The 23,822-nt window shown below is 43.6% G+C and overlaps 1 protein-coding gene across 3 annotated transcripts in view; it reads right to left on the bottom strand.

The window, feature by feature from the left end:
- Nucleotides 1–5,377: 5,377 nt before the first annotated feature.
- Nucleotides 5,378–23,822, bottom strand: part of LYN (LYN proto-oncogene, Src family tyrosine kinase) — a 137,916-nt gene continuing 119,471 nt past the window's right edge. For all 3 annotated transcript variants that reach the window (XM_016959500.4, XM_003311797.6, XM_528143.6), the window contains 3 exons: nt 18,255–18,408; nt 17,215–17,346; nt 5,378–6,865 (listed from right to left, as the gene is read on the bottom strand). In XM_016959500.4, the coding sequence (XP_016814989.3) occupies nt 6,663–6,865; nt 17,215–17,346; nt 18,255–18,408 (489 nt within the window). In that variant the 3' untranslated portion in view covers nt 5,378–6,662. The remainder of the gene's footprint in view (nt 6,866–17,214; nt 17,347–18,254; nt 18,409–23,822) is intronic.

Raw genomic sequence — 23,822 nt, 5'->3', positions numbered from 1 at the left:
TAACAGTTTCCTTGCTGTACCTTATGTCATTGTACTTGTCACCATAAAGCAGGCCATTTAAGGCCAATGTCTGTGTCCCTCACACACCTACTGCGGTTCCTGTGTTCCAGGAAGCACTGGATTAACCATTGTATGGAACCAATACCATTAGCCCACGGAGGACATGAGTTCAAGTTAAATTACAGTGACAGAAAAAGACCAGGGCAATTACTTTGAAAAAAAAAAAAAGAGTTTTACAAAGCAGGTTTCAAAACATAATTCTTTGACAGAGCCAATGTTTTAAAATGATTTCATTGCTCTCTCCCATCGAATGGAGAAACTTCGGTGCTGTGGTATCTGGCAAGTCCTGTCCTTTCAGGCACAGCCCAACACTTACACCAAAGTGACTTGTCCAGGGCAGGTAAGACTGGAGGAGCTGCCATCAAGCCTTCAGACCTGAAGGTTATGCTCCTGTGTGGTCTGACTTCCATGTGACAGAGGAGCATCTCTTCTTGGGTGTGGCCTTTCAGCGCTCCTAAGGTAGCCTAGGACTGCACTTCTTCACCATCTGAGCTCCCATAGCATGCTGGGAGCTCTTGTGGTCAGCTGAAACCACCAGATTCACCCCCCCGCCTCTGCTACTTGGACTGCTACATCTCAGACTATGCCAGGGCAGTATTTGATAAGAGATCATATGATTAATAGCATACATATATGATTAGCAGCATACATATTTTTGCATTTTTGAATGTGGATGTATAAAATGGGTTTTTCTGGGCCACAATCTGGATGTCCTCCGTTTGAATCAAATCAACCCCTGAGACTAAAAGGTCTTGCATATTCTTCAAGCTGTTGAGGTGCAGGTCCACATGCCCTTATCCATAATGCCGAAATCCAAAAGACTCTACAAATCAAATGGTCTTTTAAGAACTCATTTGGTGGCAAAACCTGAGCCGAAGCTATTTATAGGCTATAGTCAATTCCACTTAATGTGAATATTCAGGCATTTTTATGCATATATGTTTTAATTAAAGATTTCTTCCTTGGCTGGGCGCGCTGGATCATGCCTGTAATCTCAGCACTTTGGGAGGCTGAGGCAGGCGGATCACCTGAGATCAGGAGTTCAAGACCAGCCTGGCCAACATGGTAAAACCCCATCTCTACTAAAAAATACAAAATTAGCTGGGCATGGCGGCACATGCCTGTAATCCCAGTTACTCGGGAGGCTGAGGCAGGAGAATCATCTGAGCCCGGGAGGTGGAGGTTGCAGTGAGCTATCTTACCACTGCACTCAAGCTTGGGCGACAGAGCGAGACTCCATCTCAAAACAAAACAAAACAACAAAAAAGATTTCTTCATCAGTGTTCACTGAGGCTTTACCACCAAATATTCAATATACTCACTGTATTAATCTTTTTTTATTTGTTTTTATTTTTATTTATTTATTTATTTTGGACGAAGCCTCGCTCTGTTGCTCAGGCTGGAGTGCCGTGGCATGATCTCAGCTCACAGCAACCTCCGCCTCCCGGGTTCAAGCAATCCTCCTGCCTCAGCCTCCTGAGTAGCTGGGATTACAGGCATGTGCCACCATGCCCAGCAATTTTTTTTGTATTTTTAATAGAGACGGGGTTTCATCATGTTGTCCAGGCTGGTCTCGAACTCCTGACCTTAGGTGATCCACTCCCCTCGGCCTCCTGAAGTGCTGGGATTACAGGCATGAGCCACCATGCTTGGCCCTAATCTTTTTTTAAAAAACCTGAAATCAAAAACATACCTGACCCTAAGGGTGGTAGATAAGGGATAAAGGACCTATTGTCAAAGCCCAGCGTAAGTCTAACAATAATAATAATAATAATAATAATAATCACAGATAATTTTCTTGCTGTGTGACATGGTATCTACTTTTGGGGCTGTAGATTAAGGCCTCTTTTATTTCTAAAAGTTCTGCGTTAACATTGAACATTGGCCAATCTAGATTATTTCTAAAGTCCTTCCAAAGACCTAGAGATAGAGGCCGCCAAGATTCCCTGTCATTTCCCACTTAAAGAGAAATATTCAAGATCTGTGAATATCTGTGGCCATCTCGGGAATTCTGTGACACTTTTTGGCACTCTGACTTGAAGTATTTAATAGATTTATCAGCACACAGAAAATTAAATTGGAAGGCTTTCCTCTTACACGTCTATCAAGTTAAAACTTTTCGGGATAAAATTTTTATCAGTTTTAGTAATATTCATGTTATGAAATGGAACATAAATGCGATTGAAACTTAATTTTTTTTTTGTAGAGACAGGGTCTCATAATGTTGTCCTGGCTGGTCTCAAACTCCTGGCCTCAAGTGATCGTCCTGATTCAGCCCCCCCAAAGTATTGTGATTATAGGTGTGAGCCACTGTAGCTGGCCAAAACATTTTATTCTGTAGTCTCTACAAATTGTCTTTAAAAGTGTGAATGGTAAGTTAAATTCTTGCATGACTTTTCTACCCAAATAAAATTACTTAAGGAAAAATTTCCCCTCCCATCTGTGTGGGCTCAAATGGTGCATCTTGTAAGTAATACCCTTGCTTACTCAGAACACTCAGCTGAGTCAGGGAGATTCTACACAAAGGTGTTTCACTGGTTTTATTTCACAAGGAAACAATATGAAGCGAAGCCAATCTATTCCTTCTGTGGCTTTAAATGCTCCCGATCTCTCAGCTGTGAAATAGTGATAGCATTGTCCAGATCTTCCAGGGTCGTTGTGTTAGAGATAATTTTTATAATTTGCCAAAGCACAAGAGGGCCCTGAGTAAAGAATGTGTATATGGGTATCTTTGTATGTTTATAATTACCATTTCCATCAGGAAGAACAGCAAGACTTCACTTAATCTAAAATATTCGTGGAGTTAAAATGTAGGGAATAGAGAACTACGATCTCTCTTCCACCAGCCAGAAGTGGAAAATAAAGGAAGATGCTAAGAGGAAAGCTGGGCGGTTTGATCTCATCTGAGAGGAGTTCTTGGCTGAGGAAGCAGGAGACGTCCGACAACTGGCTGCGGAACCTGGCAGTGACGTCAGAAGAGCTGGGGAGCGAGCCCTAGGACCAGCATTTAATTTATTTGAAGGTGTCAGAAGCTGAGGTTGCAGAATTGGGTCCTTTTAGCAGCTACCGCCCCTGGATGTAGTTTGTGAGAGGACGGGGAATAAAGAGAAAGCAGACCCCGACCGGGCACAGTGGCTCACACTTGTAATCCCAGCACTTTGGGAAGCCGAGGCAGGTGGATTGCCTGCGGTCAGGAGTTCGAGACCAGCCTGGCTAACATGGTGAAACCCCATCTCTACTAAAAATACAAAAATTAGCCAGGCGAGATGGTGTGTGCCTGTAGTTCCAGCTACTAGGGAGGCTGAGGCAGGAGAAAAATCGCTCCAACCAGAGGGGGGGGGGGGTTGCAATGAGCTGAGATCGCACCACTGCAACTCTAGCCTGCGTGACAGAGTGAGACTCTGTCAAAAAAAAAAAAAAAAAAAAGAGAGCGAGAAAGCAGACTCCACAAGCTGACGTGGAAATGAGTTTATACTTATGATGCTTTCAGTACCCTCGATCTATCCCTGGTATAGGCAACAAAATTAATTCCCTCCTTTTAGTTATTATCCTTTTATACACCCTTGGGACAGCCAGGGCTGCTGGCTTCTGTGGCAGTGAATTTCCCCTAGAAGGGGGCTTGGACAGTACACGTTCCCAGTGGCTCATCAGAAGTACTTTCTGCAAGGGGATTCTGTGGAACCTCAGGAGGTATGCCTGGAGAAGCCACGGAAGCCCCAGGTGGCCCCTACTACTAAGGACACTGGTTTCTAGCCTGTGAGTCTCCTTTAGGTTCAGTGAGCTTCATGTTCACCAGGAAGGAAGGCACGTTTTTTTCCTCCTTCCTTCTCTTCCACTCCCCTTTGAGAAATGAAACCATCTGAGGAAAAAGAAGGCTGGGCTTTGTAATATGGGTCAAACCAAATGGTGACTCTCAAGACTGAGCATACATTATATTCACCAGGGAAGGGTTTTTTTTGTTTGTTTTTTGTTTTTTTTTTTTGAGACAGGGTCTCTCTCTTGCCCAGGCTGGAGTGCAGTGGCACGATCATGGCTCACTGAAGCCTTGACTTCCTGGGCTCAAGCAATCCTCCCACCTCAGCCTCCTGAGTAGCTGGGACCACAGGTGTGTGCCACCACGCTTAGCTAATTTTTAAAATTTTTTGTAGAGACTTGCTATATTGCTCAGGCTGGTGTCTAACTCCTGAGCTGAAGCGATCCTCCTGCCTTAGCCTCCCAAAGTGCTGAGATTACAGGCATGAGCCACTGTGTCTAGCTGACTGGAGAAGCTTTTAAAATAGACTGACATACATCTCCCGCTGCACAACAGCTAAGTCAGAATCTTGGAGGTAGGGAGTATGGATTCTGTCTTTCCAGTTCTCTACAATAACCTGAGGTGTGATGACATGAGCCATTTTGCACACCACTGGATACCCGAAAATGCTACAAACACCTATTCAGCCCCTCATTATGCCTGTCTGTCACAGGGAGGCTGGAAACCTATAGCTAAGTAAAGGGACTGTGTGTGCTGTTCATCAAGGGAACATGTGACTTCCACACATGCTGGACACCAGAGATGAGGCCCAAGCTGGTGCAGGGCCCACATGGAGGTAAGGATCACATGCTTGATTGGGAGGGAAAGTCAAGTGGAAAATGGCAAGAAGAGGAGGAACTGGGAGAAGCAAAACAAGGTGAAGATAAATTTAATAATTTTCTTTAAATAAATTTGTTATGCTAAAAAAAAAAACCTCTAGTCATTTTCTAGAGACTTCTTTTTGCCTTAGGGATTCTTTATAGTTCCTCTCCATGTAACATATTGGGTAATACTTGTGGTTCTGAAATAAAATGCAAGCGGGGGGTGTACACAAAAAACTTACCACTGAATCAAGGGACCAACTGTGCAGACATTATGTAACGGTAATATTCTATCGTCCTGAACATGGCACTTGTGAATCAATAATTTTAGAATATTTTAGAAAGGACATTTTAAAAAATCACATAGGAAACAAAGTTAAAATTTAGAAAAAAGTAGAATATCTTATCCCATCTTCTAAGCACCTCAAGCCTAAACAAAACACACAGAATGAAATTTTAATGATGCCTGTTAAGCCTATTTGAAAACAAATTCTATCTGGCCCCCATAAACGGATGTTCAGGTGTTCAGGCAATCAACTCCTTGGTTCTCCAATCTGAAATGTTCAAAGGAAGGAGGTAGAACTTGGGCAGGTTTAAAGCATGTAGCTCTGTTGAATCACTTCTAACCACCCCGCCCCCAGCTGATGACCAATTTTTACACTGACCACAGCTGAAAATGTAAATGCAAATAAAAAGCTTGAGATGTTATTGGACGAGGTGTATTAAAATAAAATCAAAAATAGAAATATTAGGTATATACACAACAGCATAAGTGAAACACATCATGTGATACAGAAGTTTCCATTCAAAGCTTACAGGAGAAAAATTTAGTGAACAGAACCGCTTGAACCTCCTGCCACCATGGCTTATTAGAGCCTCGTAGTCACTTATGTTCCTTCATATCCTTGGGTATAAATAGTCTCATACACATGCTACACAATTTAGAAAAGATTGCTGAATCATAAAAATAGCCCCGAATGTGGCACTTTAGCTTTCTAGAGTACAACTAAAATTAATACTTGATCTTTAACATAATGTTCAAATCTTTGAAGCAACAAAGGAAACTCTTATGTTTTAGAAGGCCCTATAAGGTTCTTCAGAGATTAGAATCTTAGTTCTTCCAAACTACATTGTCAAAACAAATCTGGATATAGGAAATTGTGGAAATGAAAAAGCTGGACTCTTAAAAATATTCCTTCTGAACACAGAGCAGTTTCTGAGGCTCTTCTCCCTTTCCTGGGAGGTCCAGGTGAGCCCGCTGCCTTCGGGTGAGCAGACAGGGCAGCTGTGCGTGCTCACGGGCTCCTCCTGCTGGAAGAGAGAGAGAGATGTGCACGCCACTCCTATGGCATGTCTAGCAGGTCTGAGCAGTGTTCATAGAAGAAAAATGTTTTAACAGTCTCAGATTTTGGGAGGTAGGGGGAAAAAAAAATCATTGAAATCTGGGAAAGACATTTTTAAGCTGCTGACTTCACCTGCAAAATCTAACAGGTTGGATTAGTTTTTTTTTTTTTTTTTTAAATAAGTAAGCCAAAGCATAGAGAAAATACAAAGAAATGTCATGCTATGTATCCGGTTATTTTAGCTTTATAAATGAGTTTAGTTCTGCAATTATTGGGGATTCATTGCAATGGTCTCTGAAACTTTGAGTCCTATGTCCAATTGTAAACATAGAGCTAGTTGGGTGCATTTTTGGAGAGAATAGATGTTTTCTTCTCAAATGGCTGCACTCAGATGTTGTCAAGCAGAGCAAGATTACCAGCTGCTGAGGACAAGTCCGAGTTGCAACTGAGTGGATCATCCGTCTAAGAGTACAGAATACTTTCCCATTTAGAGGGTGTTCTTCCTGAGTAATTTAGCCTCTATTTCAGGATCCAGGCACGGCAGATGATCCCCGCACATGAAATCATAAGTGCAACCAGTGATGGTTACTTTTCCTCTCTAAATGAGGCAGCCACCCCTGCCAAATGGACGGGTCTCCCTGTGCTCTAAGGCTGCTGCTGGTATTGCCCTTCCGTGGCTGTGTAGAAATCATCCAGGACGCTCTGTAAGTAATCAAACGTTGGTCTCTCTTCTGCCTTTTCTTTCCAGCACATTTTCATAATGTCATAGAGCTCATCTGGGCAGTTCTCCACACGGGGCATCCTGTAGCCCTGGGAAAGGGCGGTCATCACGTCGGCATTAGTTCTCCCTAGGGTGGAAAAAAACAAAAAGAACAAAAACCCATGCCGTTTAGAAACCTGGCAGAGGGTCAAGCACTGCAGTGGTCTTTTTGCTCCTCACATCCTGCAACCATGATTGAAACAAGCTTTACTGAGGCTGTTAGGGGTTGGACAGCATCCTCCCAAAATTCCTAGGTTGAAGTCCTAACCCCGAGTACACCTCAGAATTGACAGCACCATATTTAGAGATAAGGCCTTTATAGAGGTAACTAAGTTAAAATGAGGCCATTTGGGTAGGTCTTAATCCAATATGACTAGTATCCTTATAAGAGGAGATTAGAACACAGACTAGTACAGGGGAAAGACCATGTGAAGACACAGGGAGAAGGCAGCCATCTACAAGTCCAGGAGAGAGGCCTCAGGAGAAACCAACCTGGCCAGCACCTTGACCTTGGACTTTGAAACTCCAGAACCCCGGAAAAATAAACGTCTGTTGTTTAAATTACCCAGTGTGTTGTATTGTTATGGCAGCCCTTGCCAACTAATATAGAAGCTAAGGAAATTTCTGCAAGCAACTCAATAAATAAATTTAGCATGGAGGGGATCAAGACAGCATTCAGTTTGCCAAAATTTGTTAAGTAGGAGCCACAGCCAAGTTCTCTTTAATAACAAAAGGATATTGGACTTGCCTCACATTTCAAATAAATCACCCAAATCTAATCCTAACTCTCAACTTTAATTATGTTTGCAGGGTAGCATGCTTTCAGCTTCAACCTGTAGTATATTTATGAAAAAAATAATTTTACCACATATTATCTTATACAGACATTTTTCAAAAATTGGCTTTTCATTTAATAATTGGTATTTTCATTTACTTAAAGTCAGCATCCTTAAGTCAGCCCAACAAATTGGTTACATGCTTGCCAAATAGTTAAAAACTTAGGGATTAATTTGGAAAATAACGATGGTTCAGTTAATCTGAAGGACACTTGTCTGTAGTTTGTGCTACATATCTTGTGGATGTCACTGTCTTTTAAGAGCAAGATATTAATTGAGGAGGAAAACTGAACCCCAATCATAGTCTCAAGTGGAGCTACTTCACAGACGCAGTTAACTGTTCCAATCTGCAGTATCTGGCCAGAGTGACAGCTCACTCTGACTCTGGATTTGCATATTCCTGACCTCCAGGAGAGAAGTAAGGTGCTCATTACTCCTCTAGAGTTCTGCAAAAGGCCTGGTAATAGAGAATGTTTTTAATGTGGTCAAATGTCTCAGAGTAATTCAGAAGCTGAACTGCCAATCTTTGATCCTGAGAATAGCTTTAAAGGGTAAAAAAGATCATTATAATAATAACATTTTCCTGCATGATAAAGGAGATTAATCCTTCAATTATGTGCTCATCTAGCAGTATCTATCCACACCTGTATGTTTTGCATATTTCATGCATACCCTGTTCTGTAGGATGTGAACTTCTCTAGAGAAGACTGTATGTCATGCAAAGTATATACAATATCTGGCATATGAGAGGGGCTCCATTCCTCACAACGAATTTCCTTTCCATAGCTATCTCTTTTTCAAAGCTGTAGATTATACCATCAGTGGTCACTGGAAGGATTCTAAATAAGTGGCAGCTTCAGGGGAAATGGTTTTTTACCAGATTTGAAACAGAACCTTCTTTTGAATGTATTTTCTAATCAGTGTTTTTCAAATTGCGGGGCACTATCCGCATTTGGGATCAACAATTTGGGATCAACAAATTGATTTTTTTAGGGTACTACCAGTATTTTCTTTTCTTTTCTTTTCTTTTTTTTTTCTGAGGCAGAGTCTCCCTCTTTCACCTAGGCTGGAGTGCAGTGGAGCGATCTTGGCTCACTGCAACCTCCGCCTCCCAGGTTCAAGCGATTCTCCTGCCTCAGCCTCCCAAGTAGCTGGGATTACAGGTGCCCACTACCATGCCCGGCTAATTTTTGTATTTTTAGTAGAGACGGGGTTTCACCATGTTGGCCAGGCTGGTCTCAAACTCCTGACCTCAAGTCGTCTGCCTGTCTCAGCCTCCCAAAGTGCTGGATTAAAAGCGAGAGCCACCGCATCCAGCCAATTACCAGTATTTTTTAAAATGAATTATAACAGAATAAAACAGAAAAGGTCAGAAAGCACTGCACACAGGAAAGGTCAATATGGTTTTATGAAACGTTTGCTTTATGTACAGAGTAGGTTTCTATGTATTTCCCACAATGGCTTATGGCCAATAAACTTTGAGATCCTCTGCCTTTAACTTACCTTTTTTCATCTAAGGACACAGTGACCTTTCCTGAATTTAAACCGCTGAAAGAAGACATGATCATTTCTGTCTTGGAAGAGCCCTTGTTTTTGAAATTGAAAGATCTAAGCAAACTTTATAATGATTCAGATCTCTTGAGAATTATTTATACAGCGAATCCATTTTCCTGAGTCTAATTCTGAAACACTATCTTCAAATATTTGTGTGACTAGAATTTTCTAACTAAAAGACTTCATTTGATTTTCATTGCTTAAAGCGAAAGACAGATTTGTATCATCCTCTTTATTTGGGAGTTTTAGTCTCCACAAAATGATATGGCCTCAGCATTGCTCTGGCTCTTATAACTTGGATAAATTTCAGAAGAAAGATCTGTGTATACTTCTGCTTTCTTGGGTGAAATTCTGGGATCGTGGTGGGAGGACTAACATCCAGTATGATATAAATAGCAATTGGACCTGCACACTCAGTTTGGAATATCTCTTTCACTTCCTTCCTGGAGATCCCTCATTTGCATAAAAGGTCAGAATGCAGCCACAGCGGAAGATAAAGCTTTCTAGGTCACCCTAGCCCCACAGCAGATTTTTTTTCCCTGGTTCCAGTATGTTCTCCTAGCTCTGAAGGACTCTCAATGATGCTGGTAAAGGCCGGACATGCACCACCCTGTTTGGGGAATTCGACTTGATAAGAAGAATTGGAAGAAGGGAATCTGAAGCCTATCTTTTTATGTACAAGGAAAGCAATAAATAAAATCCGCTATTAAATGACAAGTCTTGTGAAAGAAAGAAATAGAAGAGGAGAGGGACCTCAACCAGACCCTAAGATTACATGTGATAGTTGGTGTTGGCCTGTCGCTAAGTTAAAGAAAGTAAACACCCATTGGCTGGTGATCCGCTTAGAAGGCACACGGTTTCACTTTCCATCCTTCCTCCTTTCAACAAACACTTACTGAGTGCTCACTACGGGTCATGAACTAGCACTGAGCTCTGAGACATGCAGAGATAGTTAAGACAGAGCATCATCCTCAAATGGCACACAGCCCAGTCAGGACAATGCCCTCACTAGAAGGAGGTGGTGGGGAGCAGAAGGTGGCATCTGGAGTGGGTAGAAATCAGCAGAGACTACAAGTTGGTAAAGAAGCAGAAGAAGGAGAAAAATGTGGTACAGTAGAGAAAAGGAACAGATAGCTAGTGACAGGGAGGAGCACAGCTGTACCACAAACTATGACAGTCTTCAGTCACACAGGGCCCTTTGTGTGTATGTGTATCAGGAAGAGCTAGATACCCTGGGAGTACAGTCTCCCACCCAATCATACTCCTTCCAAAAGGGCAAATTATTATTACTATTATTATTTTCTGAGCTTTGCTTGTGACCAAGGTGAGTGTTTGCAGCAGGACAAATTTCTTGATTCTAATTCAGCTGGCATTAAGATGTTAGATATATCTGGTCAGAAACAGCCAGAAAAGACATGATGCTTCAGAAAATTTTTTCACTTTCAAACCTTTTGCTTTATATAAACAAAGCAAAACAAGACCCCAACCAGGACCCCAACAAGACACCCCCACCTTTTTTTTGAGATAGGGTCTCACTCTGTTGCCCAGGCTGGAGTACATGGTGCAATCATGGCTCACTGCAGCCTCAAACTCCCTGGGCTCGGTGATCCTCCCACCTTAGCCTCCTGAGTTGCTGAGACTACAGGTGCGTACCACCATACTCTGGTAATTTTAAAATTATTTTGTAGAGGCAGGGTTTTGCTATGTTGCCCAGGCTGGTCTCAAATTCCTGGCCTCAAGCAATCCACCTGCCTTGGCCTCCCAAAGTGCTGGGATTACAGGCATGAGCTACCATGCCCAGTCAGACCCCTCTTTTTTTCTGTATAAAATTGATAGAGAAATATAATCATAGTTTTGGTTTTAAGATAATGAAGTAAAGATCTTTTGCCTCCTCCTCACTATTTTCTTTTTTCTGTAATTCATCCCAAAACAAAAAAGAGAACAAGAAATAGAAACTTAAACTCCATCTCTGATGATGCTAAGAGACATCTGGCAGCCAGAGGAAGAAGTGGTCTGAGCCAAGAGGAAGAAAGTGTAATCAACGTGCCTGCAGAGAGGGGCACTGACAATGGGCAAGGCGGCCCATCCCAACTCAGCCCAGGAAGGCACACACTGTGTGGTCAGCATATACCATGAGGGAGGGAGGCCAGCGCCGAGGGCAGGACAGTACCTGGAGCCCATAGTACCAGTGCCCAGGCAAATGCTGGAAGAAACAATGGAGAAGCTTCATGCAGGGAATGCTGGGCCCAAGTGGAGGTGGGGAAAGTGTGGTATGGAAGACCAGGAGTGAGAAGAAAGACTGAAGACATGGGCCACACCATGCATGGACCTTGAGGGTTATGCTGAGTGAAATAAACCAGACATTAGGGCAAAACTGTATGACTCTCCTTATAGGATGTCTCTAAAGTAGAGACTGAGAACACTGGTTGCCTATGGGGAGAGAATTGTGTGGCTGGGAATAGAGTGGGGGACCTTTCAGCTTACACCTCTTTGTATCTCTTGAATTTAACACCATGTGGCTGGCTGGGCGTGGTGGCTCACACCTATAATTCCAGCACTTTGGGAGGTTGAGGAGGGAGGATCAGTTGACCCAGGAGTTAGAAACCAGCCTAGGCAACACAGTGAGACCCTGTCTCTACAAAAAATTTATAAATTAGCTAGGTGTGGTGGCATGCGCCTGTAGTCCTAGCTACTCAGGAGGCTGAGGCAGGAGGATCACTTGAGCCCAGGAATTAAAGGCTACAGTGAGCTATGATCATGCTACTGCACTCCAGCCCGGGTGACAGAGCAAGACCCTGTCAAATAAATAAATAAATGAAAAATAACAGTATGTGGCCATATCCTTATCTAATAATAAGTGGAAAAAACTTAATTAAGAGATAAAAGTTATGAGTAGAATATTTAGAACTATATGCAGCAAACGCTAGAATAAGGAATCAAAATTCCCGAAAGTAGATTACTTTGAGGAACACCCGCAGGCATGGGCAATTTTTCATTAGAAGTCTTTTTGTGGCTGCACACGGTGGCTCATGCCTGTAATCCCTGCACTTTGGGAGGCTGAGGTGGGTGGATCACCTGAGGTCAGGAGTTCAAGACCAGCCTGGTCAACATGGTGAAACCCCGTCTCTACTAAAAATACAAAAATTAGCTGGGCATTGTGGTGCACACCTGTAGTTCCAGCAACTCAGGAGGCTGAGGCAGGAGCATTGCTTGAACCCGGGGGATGGAGGTTGCAGTGAGCCGATATCACACCACTGTACTCTAGCCTGGCTGACAGAGCGAGACTCTGTCTCAAAAAAAAAAAAAAAAAAAGAAGAAGAAGTCTTTCTGTACTACATTTTTAATGTGCATATATTACTTAGATAAGAATAAAATATTTAGGCCGGGCGTGGTGGCTCACACCTGTAATCCCAGCACTTTGGGAGGCCAAAGCAGGCAGATCACCTGAGGTCGGGAGTTCAAGATCAGCCTGACCAACGTGGAGAAACCCCATCTGTACTAAAAATACAAAATTAGCTGGGCATGGTGGCACATGCCTGTAATCCCAGCTACTAGGGAGGGTGAGGCAGGAGAATCGCTTGAACTCAGAAGGAGGAGGTTACAGTGAGGTGAGATGGCGCCATTGCACTCCAGCCTGGGCAACAAGAGTGAAACTCCATCTCAAAAAAAAAAAAAAAAAAAGAATAAAATATTTAATAACAATATCATTGTAAAAAAATTAGAAATTTCAGAAATTCATCAAGAAGAAAATTAATATAACCTATTATCTCTTGACCCAACGCTAACATTTCAGTATATTATCTTAGTATTTCTATCTCCTCTAAAAGTGAGTTTGCCTTATATGTGACTTTCTTTTTTCTTTTTCCTCCTTTCTTTTATTTCCTTTTTATTTTACAAAGCTAAGTATATGATATGACTTCTTCTTTTTTTTTTTTGAGACAGAGTCTTGCTTTGTAGCTCAGGCTGGAGTGCAGTGGCGCATCTCGGCTCACTGCAACTTCTGTCTCCTGGGTTCAAGCATTCAAGCGATTCTCTGCCTCAGCCTCTCAAGTAGCTAGGATTACAGGCGTTGGCCACCACGCCGGGCTAATTTTTTTTGTATTTTTTGTAGAGACAGGGTTTGGCCATGTTGTCCAGGCTGGTCTCGAACTCCTGGCCTCAAGTGATCCACCCAAGTTGGGATTACAGGCATGAGCCACCACACCTGGCCTGTATAGCTTCTAAAGTACTTTAAAAACAAACAACACAGGTTGAGTGAGGTGGCTCGTGCCTGTAATCCAAGCACTTTGGCAGGCCAAGGCGGGAGGATCCCAAGGTCAGGAGATCGAGACCATTCTGGCTAACACGGCAAAACCCTGTCTCTAGTAAAAATAAAAAAAAAATTAGCTGGGCGTGGTGGCGGGCACCTGTAGTCCCAGCTACTTGGGAGGCTGAGGCAAGAGAACGGCATGAACCCGGGAGGTGGGGCTAGCAGTGAGCTGAGATCGCGCCACTGCACTCCAGCCTGGGCAACAGAGCGAGATTCTGTCTCAAAAAAAAAAAAACAAAAAACAAAAAACAAAAACATAGCCAGCAGTTTACTGTGTAAAGAAAGTACTTTCAGATAATTCCATTCATCGTGGATTCTCTCCCATATGCAGTTTTATAACCGTGTGGAAAATGGCATATTTTGGCAATGTTTACCGATTTCTGTGCTATGAATCAAGTCTTCTCATGTGAAGTAAATAGGATTGCTTGATTATGTTTATAACCCTAATGCTAGAGGCTCTCGTCACATACAACTCTCGTGACTAAAAAATTTACTGATCCCGATCTCCTGAAGATATCTCACATCCCCAGTCCTTCCAGGGACAAGCCAATCAAGGAACAGACTAGTCGACGGATTCTGGTGTGTTCTTCCATATAGAGAGAAACATATTTTTATGATTCTCACCATTTTTCTACTGGTTCTCTTTTTATTTTTTAATTTAATTTAATTTAATTTGATTTAATTTAATTTAATTTTTGAGATGGAGTCTCCTTCCTGTCGCTCAGGCTAGACTGCAGTGGTGCAATCTTGGCTCACTGCAACCTCTACCTCCTGGGTTCAAGCGATTCTCCTTCCTCAGCCTCCGGATTACAGGCGTGCACCACCACACCTGGCTACTTTTTATTTTTATTTTATTTTATTCTTTTTTTTTTTTTATTTTTTTAAGATGGAGTCTCGCTCTGTCACCCAGGCTGGATTGCAGTGGTGCAATCTCAGCTCACTGCAAGCTCCGCCTCCCAGGTTCATGCCATTCTCCTGCCCCAGCCTCCCGAGTAGCTGGGACTACAGGCGCCTGCCACCACGCCTGGCTAATTTTTTTTATTTTTAGTAGAGATGGGGTTTCACCATATTAGCCAGGATGGTCTTGAGCTCCTGACCTTGTGATCCGCCCACCTCGGCCTCCCAAAGTGCTGGGATTACAGGTGTGAGCCACTGCACCCAGCCTAATTTTTATATTTTTAGTAGAGGTGGGGTTTCGCCATGTTGGCCAGGCTGGTCTCGAACTCCTGACCTCAGGTGATCCACCTGCCTCAGCCTCCCAAAGTGCTAGGATTACACGTGTGAGCTGCCGCGCCCAGCCAGTTCTTTTTTCAGAAAATGATTTTTCACCCCAAATATTTCCAAGTCCTGGGCATTGTGCACATTGGCTGAGGGGTCTTGGGAGGCACATGGATCTGGGGCTCAGAGCAGCTTTGCCACCAGCGAGGGGCCCAATCACCTTCTCTAAGCCTCAGGGGCCATGGTAGCACATCACATGCAGCACACCACGCATATCACAAAACATTCTTTTATGAGATTATATGTTTATCAGGTGTCAGATTATATACATAATCTGACTATATAATCTTTCTCTACAGACAGATTATAGAAAGAGATGTAGGCATAGATGGAGATAGAGATATATAACATCAGACACTGGGGCTGATTAGAAATATTTTTCCTATTTTGCAGCAGTGTTAATTCATTAATCTCAGTGTCTAGAGCAGCTAGAAGATGAAATGCTGGCACTAAAGGGATTTCCTGGGACAGCCGGTCCACTGTGCAGGCAGACACCACCCAAAGGCTTTCAGCTGCCAGCTGGTCCCTGCCCCAGTTTCTCTGTGGCTCATCCCCACATGAAACAGTAGTGATGGGAGCACGCAGACTGTGTGGCTGCTCTGTCCAAAAGCCTTCCCTGGTTTGCATCTCAGCAGAGTAAGAGGGGCTGCTCTTACATGGCCAGTAAGTCTCTCCCTGAGCCACTCTAACCCCCAGCTACATAGCCTTCTTTCTCATCCATCGACTGTCTAGAGATCAAATGGCCTAGGTGCGTCATTCATTCATTCATTCATTCACCCATCCATCCATCAAATACTCACAGAGGCCCAAACCACGCTGGCCTCCTGCTCCTGTTGGCCAGGCCCATGCTCTGGCTGCTCTCCCCATGGGGACATGCAGACCTCACAGAGCCCAAGGCTCCCTTCCTCTGTGAGTCCCTGCTGCTGCCAGGACCATGGAATAAAACCAGCAGCTCCCCACCCCCTTCTGTGAGTACTCGCCAATCCCTAAGCCACTCCACGCAGGCTCCACACTACTCTCACCACCCTACAGGCTGGCTGTGTGTTTGATAATCATCAGTCTCTCCCCACTACAATATTCACTCTCAAGGACATGGGCAGATACCATGGCATCCTAGCAGCTGAGAGTGCCTAGCATACTCAAATATTTTTTGAATAGGAGAAAGATTTAAACATTAAAAATTTAATTTTAAATTCCCCTCATGCAAATATTTTGTTAATAGTCAAACAAAAATGAAAATATGAAGGCTCTGGGAGAAATCCCTCTTTTTTTTTTTTTTTTTGAGACAGAGTCTCACTCTGTCGCCATGGCTAGAGTGCAGGGGTGCAGTCTCGGCTCACTGCAACCTCTGCTTCCCAGGTTGAAGTGATTCTCCTGCCTCAGCCTCCCAAGTAGCTGGGATTACAGATGCCCACCACTACGCCCAGCTAATTTTTTGTATTTTTAGTAATGACGGGGTTTCACCATGTTGGCCAGGCTAGTCTCGAACTCCTGACCTCGTGATTCACCCACCTCAGCCTCCCAAAGTGCTGGGATTACAGGTGTAAGCCACCGCACCTGGCCGAAATCCCTCTTCTTAACCATGCCAGCACAGACCATGGAAAAATGGAGGGATGGTCAGAATCTGGCTCTGCAGGCTTCAAGTGTTAGGAATCTGGAAATAAATACTGAATGATGCCCTCACTGATACCAGTATGTTAAAGAGCAGAAGGGCCTCCCACTGATAAACAAAGGTGGTTATTTCCTGAAGAGAGAGAGACTCCAGGGCACTTATTACAAAACCAAGCATCGGAAATCCTTGTCTCCATGTGGGTTTCCTCCTTCCAGTCAGGGGGACTGCCTTGGAGGAGCCCCTGTGTCTATCCATCCTCATCTCGACACCAACAACCATGCCCGGAACATTCTAGTATGTGGTGGAATTAATCAGTGCAGAACAAGAACACACACTCAAAATAAGGAGGCAAAGAAGTGTCTAAGCACTCTTAGAACAATTTATGCTAAAGATAGTGAAAATAAAAATCAAGTCTTTTTTTTGTTTCGAGATGGAGTCTCACTCTGTCGCGTAGGCTGGAGTGGAATGGCGCGATCTCAGCTCACTGCAACCTCCACCTCCCGGGTTCAAGCAATTCTCCTGTCTCAGCCTCCCGAGTAGCTGGGATTACAGGCATGCGTCACCATGCCTGGCTAATTTTGTAATTTTAGTAGAGACGGGGTTTCTCCATGTTGGTCAGTCTGGTCTCCAACTCCCGACCTCAGGTGATCCACCTGCCTCGGCCTCCCAAAGTGCTGGGATTACAGGCGTGAGCCACCATGCCCAGCCCGTGAAAATCAAGTTCTGGCTCAAAGCACTTATTCTTTGCTATCGGGTAGATGAAGTAATTATTACTTTTTAATGCCTTCATGCAACCTGACTTTTTCTCATTTATACAGCTTGATTGTAAATAGCTAAGTAAACCATACCTGGGTAGGGAATTTTCCCATAGGTGACGATTTCGTATAGGAGGATTCCAAAGGACCACACATCAGACTTAATAGTGAAACATCCAAAGTTGATTGCTTCTGGAGCCGTCCACTTAATAGGGAACTTAGCACCTAAGGAAGAAGATATGTGGTTCTTACTTGGGTATTTAAACAAAAAAGTCATGAACATGTGACCCCATACTTTCTTTTCTTTTCTTTTTTTGAGGCGGAGTTTCACTCTCGTCACCCAGGCTGGAGTGTAATGATGCGATCTCGGCTCACTGCAACCTTCACCTCCCAGGTTCAAAATAATAAAATAATAATAATCCTTGTTCAACAATGCTTAGGAATTTCAAGAAAGTGCTTGTCTCTTCCAGAAGACAGTGAGCACTGCAAAAATATTTGCTCAGCTCTCGTGGGTGAGAGCATAAGAATCCTCAGTCATAACCACGTGGGCAATCCTAGCCCAAGAAAGGCCCTGCAGTCCCGACCATGCTTGGCCCCCTGACAGTGTGCCACAGGCTGGGGAACTTAGGCCTCTCTGTGCATTTTTGGTTCATATATATAATACAGAATGTGGGAAAATAAAGAAGTAGATTTTTTGCATTATATTTAGTTCTGTGTGTATGGTAATGTTCATGTTTTAATTTGTAATTAAAAGGCTGGAATAAACAATATAGAATTAATGTTACAAATATTTTCTCCACAGCCCCGTATATTATATTCATTGTTTGAGTGAAAACTTTAACAATATAAAATAAGAATCATCTTGCTGAATCTATTTGTGTTTTGCATTGCTTAACTGAAATACAACTGATAGCATTTGTAAGCCTAACAAAAGTATCATGTGGAGTTAATCAAGAGAGTACCTTCTAGAAACTATTAGAATAGAACCATAAGCAGACAATTATGGTACAGCTTAAATGTTGTACCAAATAAGTTTTTCTTAATGGTGACTATTGTAATTGCTTTGTCAAAAACAGACAAAAACAAAATAAAACACAATAATAAAACATCTAAAGATCGTTACTGCAACATACCTTCCCTTGCTGTGTACTCATTATCTTCAATTACTCTAGCAAGGCCAAAATCTGCAATTTTGCACATGAGTGACTCGGAGACCAGAACATTAGCTGCTCGCAGGTCCCGGTGAATGTAGTTCTTCCGCTCGATGTATGCCATTCCCTCTGCAATCTGAAAACAGAAATAGGCTCCCATTTTCATATGTAGGGTAGGTGACTGGAAAGTGCCATCAAGGAAAACCGGAAAACTTATGAATTCCTGAAATCTTTTCATGTATACTATTTTGATCATTCAGCTTTTAAAGACAGTGGGTAATGGCAATCGCCATTTGAGCCCTTTCTAAAATAACTGACCACCCTCTGCCAAATCTCCAATAATGGTCATCTTTAAAAAAAAAAATAGGAACATGTCTTAACATTTTCTTTTTTTTCTTGAGACAGAGTCTCGCTCTTTCACCCAGGCCGGAGTGCAGTGGCGCTATCTTGGCTCACTGCAAGCTCCACCTCCTGGGTTCACGCCATTCTCCTGCCTCAGCCTCCCGAGCAGCTGGGACTACAGGCGCCCACGACCATGCCCGGCTAATTTTTTGTATTTGTAGTAGAGACGGGGTTTCACCATGTTAGCCAGGATGGTCTCGATCTCCTGACCTCGTGATCCGCCCGCCTTGGACTCCCAAAGTGCTGGGATTACAGGCGTGAGCCACCACGCCCGGCCATGTCTTAACATTTTCTAATGTGTGAAGAATCTTTTCAAGACCCTGATAAATTCATCCATGTAGATACATAGATGTTATTATGCCAGTTTCTCAAATCAGAAAACAGATGCTATGGTCTGAATGTTTGTGTCCCATTCCCCGCCCCCTACCCCAAAGTTCAAATGTTGCAATCCTGAACCCCGAGGCAATAGTATTAGGAGGCAGGGCCTTGGCAGGTGATTAGATCAGGACGGTGGAGCCCTCACGAATGGGATTAGTGCCCTTGTAAAAGAGACCCCAGAGAGCTGCCTTGCCCCTTCGACCATGTGAGGACACAGCTATATGGTGCCATCTATGAACCAGGAAATGGCCCCTCATCAGACACGAAACCTGCCAGGGCTTTCCTTGCCCCCAAAGTGTGGGAAATAAATGTCTCTCGTTTAAGCCACCCAGTCTATGGAATTTTATTATGGCAGCCTGAACCAACTATGAAAATAGAGTTGGAGAAAGTGACATGTTAATACAAATAAATTATTAAGGTATCAAGAACAGGATGTCGTTTCTGTCAGGTTAATCAACAGCCCATGGAACTGGCTCTCCAAGTTCTCTCTGCACATTCCCTCCAGGACAATCACAAAGATTCACTCTTTTTTTTTTTTTTTTTTGAGACAGTCTCACTGTCTCCCCCAGGCTGGAGTGCAGTAGCATGATCTCAGCTCACTGCAACCTCCCGCCTCCTAGGTTCAAGTGATTCTCCTGCCTCAGCCTCCCGAGTAGCTGGGATTACAGGCACGCACCACCATGCCTGGCGAATTTTTGTATTTTTAGTACAGACGGGGTTTCACCATGCTAGTTTTTGTATTTTTAGTAGAGATGGGGTTTCATCAGGCTGGTCTCAAATTCCTGGCCTCAGGTGATCCACTCACCTCAGCCTCCCAAAGTGCTGAAATTACAGGCATGAGCCACCACGCCCGGCAAGATTCACTCTCATGACAAAGTATGACAGCAGGAAGGAATCCAGGATTTAAACACAACAATAACATAGGGAGGCAAAACTACTACTCGTTGCTGAATAGAAAGTGTAATATCATTCCAAAGTCAGGTTTTTAAGGAAGACATTACCAAATTATAAAGTTAAGGAGAAGGAAGGAAGAAAGGAAAGGAAGGAGGGAAGGAAGGATGGAAGAAAGCAAGCAAGGAAAGAAGGAAGGAACAAGGAAACGAAGGAAGGAAGGAAACAAGGAGAGAGGAGGAAGGGAGGGAAGTAAGAAGCAAGAAAAAGGGCAAGAAGTAAAGAAAGCCAAGTAGTAGTTTATCTGGTAAGCAGTTAGAGAAAACTCTGATTCGAATTTTTCACACAGGAATGAATGTATTCTGCCAGATTCTACCTTGAATTGCAGGTGGCTCGGCTTGGAGGATCTGACTTTCCCCAGTCATCTGCAACAGCATCCCTGGTAATCAAGCACTTCAGGCCGCCAGTACCAGACCACGTTGCTTAGCAAAAGATTAGCTCCTTGGTATTGGGTCTGCCTTTGCTTCCCCTCTAGGCCAATCCCTGGCCTCACCTTCTGCCCCGTGGGCCTTCCCTGAGCTCCCCTTTACTCACCCTAGATGGTCCATGTGTACAAAAACCATCTGCAGCTGCTGATCACAGCTTTGTCATTATTGTTATGCTGTTTAATGCTCTCAGTGGTGTCATGTTAGCCAGTTGATAAACACCTCTAGGGCTGAAAATATCTTTTCTATTCTCACTTGTATACATTGGAGCCTTCAAACTTGTCACCAAACCTCTTATCAGAGACAAAGTAAGTCCTTTGGGAAATGGGCTGGGGTTTTCACATGACCAGAATACTATCTTGTTAGCCCACTACTACAGGGATTTGGCAGATGACATTCTCATGGTCACAAAAATCTCAAGTAAAATAATCAGTGTGGCCTACATCAGTCTCAAAGACTATTCAGTCCAGTATTTCACTTCCGAGTGGAAACAAAGAATGTGGTCCAAGCTGCTTTGCACTGCTGCCAAGGCCCCGTATGACCCGGCCCTGGCTCAGCCCTCCACCTCCTCACCACGACCCCCTCCTTTGTGCTTCTACACCCCCTGCCTCTGTGTGGAACGCTCATTCCCTCCCTGCCCCTTTCACCCGACCTATGCAGTTTGCCTGTCTCGGCTGAGATTTTACTTCTCCCGGAAGCCATGCCTGGCACACCCTCTCCTGCCAGGTGTGCATGCATCCCCAGTGCTCCCTGCTCCTCACCTGACTACCTGTCCACAATTTCTGCAGGAACATGAACCCATCCCAGCACTGAGCACAGCACAGCACTAAGCACAACAGGAGGCTTCATTTCATGAGGGACTTGAGAAGTGGGACAGAGGCTGAGTGGAGCAGAAACCAGACGGACAGCAGGAAAAGGACAGGGCAGGTTTGGAGAGCAGTGACTTCGTGTCCCCTGCCTTTCTCCAAACTGTCACAAACCCTGAGCACTGGGGAGATGCACAACTTTTACCTGACCCTGGAAAAGATTCAAACAGCCTTGATGGGAAGTCAACAGAAGGTGGGCAGTGGTGATAACCAGGTGAGGGCAGAGCTCCCGAGCCTGACTTTCTCTAGGAAGCCTCTGCTGCCCAGAAACAGCAGGCAGTGGCATGGTGAGGGCGTCAGGAAGTTCAGGATAGCTCTTCCTAGAGTGGGCACTACTGAAACAGATGACACGGGGTGGCAATTTTGGTGGCGGCTGGGAGAGAGGAGCCCTGCCTCTGTTTCCTTTTGTCTGCTGGTAACCCAAGTTCAACAAGACTTGCTAGAAAAAGCCAGTAAAACTGGGAAAAGTGGAGAGCGAAGATCAGGCTGAGCATGTGTGAAAGAAAGGAGTGTACGATTATAACAAAGTAGGCTTTTGGCGATAGAACCACGATGCCTGGCTCAAACAGACCAGAGTTGGTTACAGGAGCCCAGATGAGACAGCAGCAATTGAGCGGTCATAGCTGACTCTGTCCCAGCCTCCCGGCTCCACTCCATGGTAGTGCAGCCTTTAAAAATTCTTAGCTCTTAGACACTCATCTACCTAACATTCCAATAATTATATATAAACTGGGCCAAGAACCCAAAGAAGCCAAAGCTGGCTGAAGTCCCAAATTGGGCCTGAAACCGCAGTTGACAATAGCAACCAGGAACCTGTGCTGCCCCTCTCCCAACGCTGTTGATCGGCCACACAGGTGGGTGTGATGGCAGGGACCCAGACTCCCACACAGCAGCAAGGACACACGTGATGATCAACTCATTACAAAAAACACTCCAGGGACTTGTTAGTAAGGCTTTTGTCACACCTACCCACATCCCGCATTTGCATAAATCTGAGTGCATTTAAAAAAATGATTCTCAGAAATAATAACAGACTTGCAACAAGCCTAGTGTATTTTGGCCTTCTTTTCCATGCCAGAGTGCTTTAAGGAGCTCAGATTCCAAACAGTAATAAAAGCGTTCACCAAGACAGGATTAGAAACAACAGCATTAGCCAAGTTGAACAAATAATGAATATGGGAGCAAAATAAAAGCTCTCAGATATGACTTGCTTTTCAGATGATAAATATCACACCTCTCCTTTTACATAAAATTAATTCATTCTCTTTATTGTTTCCCTGGTCTTTGTGTATTGTTCTTTCTTGGTTTATTTTTTTTAAAACCTTAATTTGTTGTTGTTGAAGGTGGTTTATTTACTACGGCTAAGTAAATCCAGCTCTATTTCAAACAGCAGGAAGAAATCAGAGACTCCTTTGGCTGATTGAATGTCGGGTCAACTTTTCATGGAATAGCTTCTTCCTCTTCCAGGGCCATGTAGCGTTCAGCACTACAGAAAGAGCTGTCACACAAATACATAAACCAAGGCTCAGCTGTCCCCAGGGACTCCCACTTCCTATTGTTCCAGCAGCTTGGAAAGCTTGACTTCTGTGGGAGTTACATGGAGTTGGTCAAGCTTGATGAGAAGAGGATGTGTTTGATTCAGAAGATTGTTTTGTTGTTTTGTGCCCACAGACATTTTACTAAGATGATGATGATAGGTAGGTGGGTAGGTAGATGGATATTAATAATCACCATTTCCCCACCACTAATTGAACACCTACTATACAACAAACACTGCTTCACATCCTTTACACTCAATTCATGTTTCATCTTAATAGCAAATTAACCAGGTAGGTTTTACTTCCATTGTACAGATGCAAATGAGGCTTTGAGAAATTAAAGAACCAGTTGAAAGCTGCAGAGTGAAGGGGAATGCTCCCATTTACACCAGGTGTGTCTGACCTCAAAGTCCACGCTTCTAACACCACACTCCAGAATGTCAGACCCACAAGAGAGCTCAGTACCAAGAGAGCTCAGTACTCATAACTAAATGCTTCTGGAACCCAAAGATTTCATTGAGAGAGTACTTCTTCTCTGAGAAGATAAAAAGAGACTTCTGAGGTTTCCTCTCATTGTTGTTAAGTACAAATTTCACCCCTCAGAAAGGGAATCACAAGCTCTCCCCAGGCCAAGTTCTGGTTCCCATTTCAGGAAGTACATGCAAAACTTTGTTTAGGTTGTCTCTGTCTAGAACATTGTTTCTCAAACTTTTTTTCATTATTATTCCTCCAGGAAGAATTACTGAATTAAAATTAAAATTTAAAGTTAAGGCATCCTTAACAGGAGAAATTAAACATGAGGAAAGAAGGTTGTATTAGGTAGGTATGAACTTTGGAGGGCCACAAACTATTGTAATATCTAAGATTTTTATCACCCCTAAGGGATCAATTTTTGCTCCCTTGGGGGCAATCTTACCCCCATTGCAAATGCATGATGCTATGGTCTGAATGTGTCCCTCCAAATTCATGTTGAAACTTAATCTCCAATGC

The sequence above is a fragment of the Pan troglodytes genome, chromosome 7, assembly GCF_028858775.2.
Source record: "Pan troglodytes isolate AG18354 chromosome 7, NHGRI_mPanTro3-v2.0_pri, whole genome shotgun sequence".
NCBI lineage: Eukaryota > Metazoa > Chordata > Mammalia > Primates > Hominidae > Pan > Pan troglodytes.
Note: the sequence above shows the minus strand (reverse complement) of the source record. Positions and strands in the feature narration are given on the sequence as shown.